Here is a 3,227-nt window from a genome sequence, read left to right on the forward strand (position 1 = left end):
GTTCTATCCTAAATATAATTAATTAAGATTTTGTAAATATTTATTTCTATAAAAATTTGTTCTCTCTCAAATTTCGATAATATTGATAACTCAAAATCTGAATGTTTTTTAAACACTGACATATCGTATTATAAATTATAAAAAATACATCAATAGTCTTATATGTTTTACGAAGATTCATGTCTGAAAGTTTTATTGGTATCATTCTAAGTAGTTTTTTTTTAACATTTAGACAAAAAGAGAAAAAAAATCTGTTTTAAATAATAAAATTTAATAAATTGAAAGAAAAAGAGAGAACATGATTTTGTAAAATTAAATGAATAGAAATAAATGAAAAAGGGCAGTTGGCTAGGTTTATAATTTTGGTGAGAGAGAGAGAGGATATAAGGGAAGCCACGTTTATAAGTCCGCCTCCTGATAACCCTCCTCTCTCCTTCTCTCTTATCTCTCTCTCTCTCACTCACTTTCAAACGTCCAGAAATCCTCAGAAACATGAGCAACGACAAGGACAGCTTCAACCTCGCCGATCTAACCGCCGGTAAGGCTTCCCCCCCCCTCCCTCCGACTTCACTTGCTGCGCTGTGGTTACTGACTGTTCTTCTTTTATTTTGATTTTGTTTTGTAGGTCTTAAAGACGAGGATCGAGCTGGCCTTATGAACGCTCTTAAGGTGAGTTTTGTTTTCTTCTTTAAAAAAAGAAAACAGTTCTGCAATCGAAGAATATGAATGGTTTTGATTTTAATGTTGATATTAGAGACACCGTAAGGCGTGCCTTGATTTGATTTATTGGGGTTCATTTGGGATTGTTTCTGAGTTTTTTTTTTTGTTGTTGTATATGTTAATCCACAGAACGAGCTCATGGCTGGTCAGCGTTCTGATGTGCTCGAGAGTCTGACTCCTCAAGTGAGAAACCGTGTTGAAGCCTTGAAGGAGATTCAGGTTAGACAAGTTTCTTATCATATTATATTATATTTTATTGAATTGTGTAGATTGATTGATGTGGTACCTTTAAATCTGATCTTTTGGTTAAGGATATTAGATTGTGTTTATTCTCCTTCCTTATTCGAATGTCAAGTTTCAAAGTATGGTGTTTGCCTATTGTTTACCTCTGAACGCAGGGCAAGTATGATGAGCTAGAGGCAAAGTTCCGTGAGGAGAGAGCTGTTCTTGAAGCCAAGTATGAAATGTTGTATCAGCCTTTGTATACCAAGGTAATTGTTACTGAGAAAAAAAGTCTTTAATTTAGTATATTTGTATATATATTCGTCTAATTTAGTATATATAGTATATATATTTCTAACTTGGTATCTTGTAATACACAGCGTTATGAGATTGTGAATGGAATTACCGAAGTTGAAACGACTCCAGAGGATACGAAGATGGAACAAGAAGGGGAAAAAACTGCAGAAGGTAACTTCAGGAACATCGTTTCTTCTTTTTTAAAGAATTTTTTTGGGAAAGATGAGAACAGTTTGACATGTTTCCATGTGTTCCATCGCAGAGAAAGGAGTTCCGAGTTTCTGGCTGACGGCCTTGAAGAACAATGATGTTACTTCCGAGGAGGTAAGCTATATTCAGTTTTGGTATTCATTTTGTATGCAACTCCAGTCCAGTCATAACCATGGAATATAACTCTAGCTTAATGTCCTTCATGTCAGGTCACAGAGCGTGATGAGGAGGCTCTCAAATATCTTAAGGATATTAAGTGGTGCAAGACTGAAGAGCCTAAAGGATTCAAACTTGAGTTTTTCTTTGACTCGAATCCCTACTTTAAGAACGCTGTCTTGACAAAGTCTTATCATATGATTGATGAAGATGAGCCACTGCTTGAGAAGGCTATAGGGTAACTGCTTATGCTCTTCTACAAATGTTGTATACGTCATGTATTCTGTGCCTAAGCTGGATATTTGTCTTTACTTGTATTCTTTCCGTTAATGCAGGACAGAAATCGATTGGTATCCTGGAAAGTGTCTGACTCAGAAGATTCTTAAGAAGAAGCCTAAGAAAGGTTCAAACGCCAAACCAATCACCAAAATGGAAGATTGTGAAAGCTTCTTCAACTTCTTTAATCCTCCACAAGTCCCGGAGGAAGATGAAGATATCGACGAGGACAAAGTATGATATCTTTCTTCTGATCTTTTTTAGTTTAACGCATTTAGTAATGCCTCGTTCTTTGATGCAGGCTGAGGAACTTCAAAATCTGATGGAACAAGATTATGACATTGGGTGCGTCCTTTTCTGAAAATACTTGTTCTGTTTGGGTTATGGGTTTGATTCTACTTTATGAGTTGCTAACTATTTGATTAATCTTCTTGCTTTCTGCAGATCTGCTATCCGGGAGAAGATTATCCCTCATGCTGTCTCATGGTTTACTGGTGAGGCTATGGAAGGAGAGGAGTTCGATATAGATGAGGAAGATGAGGATGAGGACGACGATATTGACGAAGATGAGGATGAGGAAGACGACGAGGATGAGGAGGATGATGAAGAAGATAGGAAGACTAGAAAGAAGGTACGAAGTGTTCCAATTATTGTTTTTATTAAATTGGTCCTGCCATATCTATGCTTACTAATGGTTTTGAAATTGGTTAAATTGTTTATGCAGCCATCAAGCGGACACAAGGTATGTAACTGGCATTTGTCATTTTCATGAGTCACTTTACTCATTTCATGATTATAGTAGGAATACATGTAGTTATCATCTTTGTTACTTTTGGCAGAAGGGAGGCAGATCTCAGGTGGTTGGTGACGGTCAACAAGGCGAGAGGCCACCCGAATGCAAGCAACAGTAGTGATGTCCTACGCTCTACTGAAAGAAAAAAAGCATGCTTAAAAAAACATATCTTTGGTCATTCGCTGTTCATCTCCTTATTGGTGATGCTCTCATAGGACTTTTTTATCATTTAATTTTTGGTGTTTATTTTCTTAGATTCACTCAAGACTTTTCCATAGTGTTTATCAATCAATGAATTATTCCCTCTTTTGTTTCTGCCCTCACCATTGTGAAAAGTCAACTGTTATATAGTAGTATATTTTAGGTAACACATTTAAGTATCATTTTTAACAAAGATGAAATACACGACCCAAACCTGAAAAAACTCGCATTTTAAGAGCATGATTATTGTGCGTTCACAATCGAGTCTTGAAGAATATGGCGTGCACTGTATTTATTGCACAAACTAAGCTTCAGCCAATTGTTAAAAATTATCTCTACAGAGGAAGTGTAG

General features: G+C 36.2%; 1 protein-coding gene across 1 annotated transcript; it reads left to right on the plus strand.

Moving 5' to 3' along the window:
- The first annotated feature begins 365 nt into the window (after positions 1 to 365).
- Positions 366 to 2,989, plus strand: LOC106320361 (nucleosome assembly protein 1;1). The gene is made up of 12 exons (XM_013758746.1): positions 366 to 538; positions 626 to 669; positions 850 to 939; positions 1,119 to 1,211; positions 1,323 to 1,410; positions 1,502 to 1,563; positions 1,659 to 1,843; positions 1,941 to 2,115; positions 2,183 to 2,226; positions 2,326 to 2,512; positions 2,606 to 2,623; positions 2,721 to 2,989. Exons 1-12 carry the CDS (start codon positions 493 to 495, stop codon positions 2,790 to 2,792), a joined length of 1,104 nt encoding a protein of 367 aa, XP_013614200.1. The 5' UTR covers positions 366 to 492; the 3' UTR covers positions 2,793 to 2,989.
- The last annotated feature ends 238 nt before the right edge of the window (positions 2,990 to 3,227 follow it).

Source organism: Brassica oleracea, chromosome C1 (assembly GCF_000695525.1).
Source record: "Brassica oleracea var. oleracea cultivar TO1000 chromosome C1, BOL, whole genome shotgun sequence".
NCBI lineage: Eukaryota > Viridiplantae > Streptophyta > Magnoliopsida > Brassicales > Brassicaceae > Brassica > Brassica oleracea.

Excerpts from the sequence above, each read along its gene's own strand:
- LOC106320361 (XM_013758746.1), top strand. The coding sequence starts at position 493 with ATGAGCAACGACAAGGACAGCTTCAACCTCGCCGATCTAACCGCCG. Across the intron at positions 940-1,118 it reads AAGCCTTGAAGGAGATTCAG|GGCAAGTATGATGAGCTAGA; the intron begins GTTAGACAAGTT and ends CTCTGAACGCAG. Across the intron at positions 1,844-1,940 it reads CTGCTTGAGAAGGCTATAGG|GACAGAAATCGATTGGTATC; the intron begins GTAACTGCTTAT and ends CCGTTAATGCAG.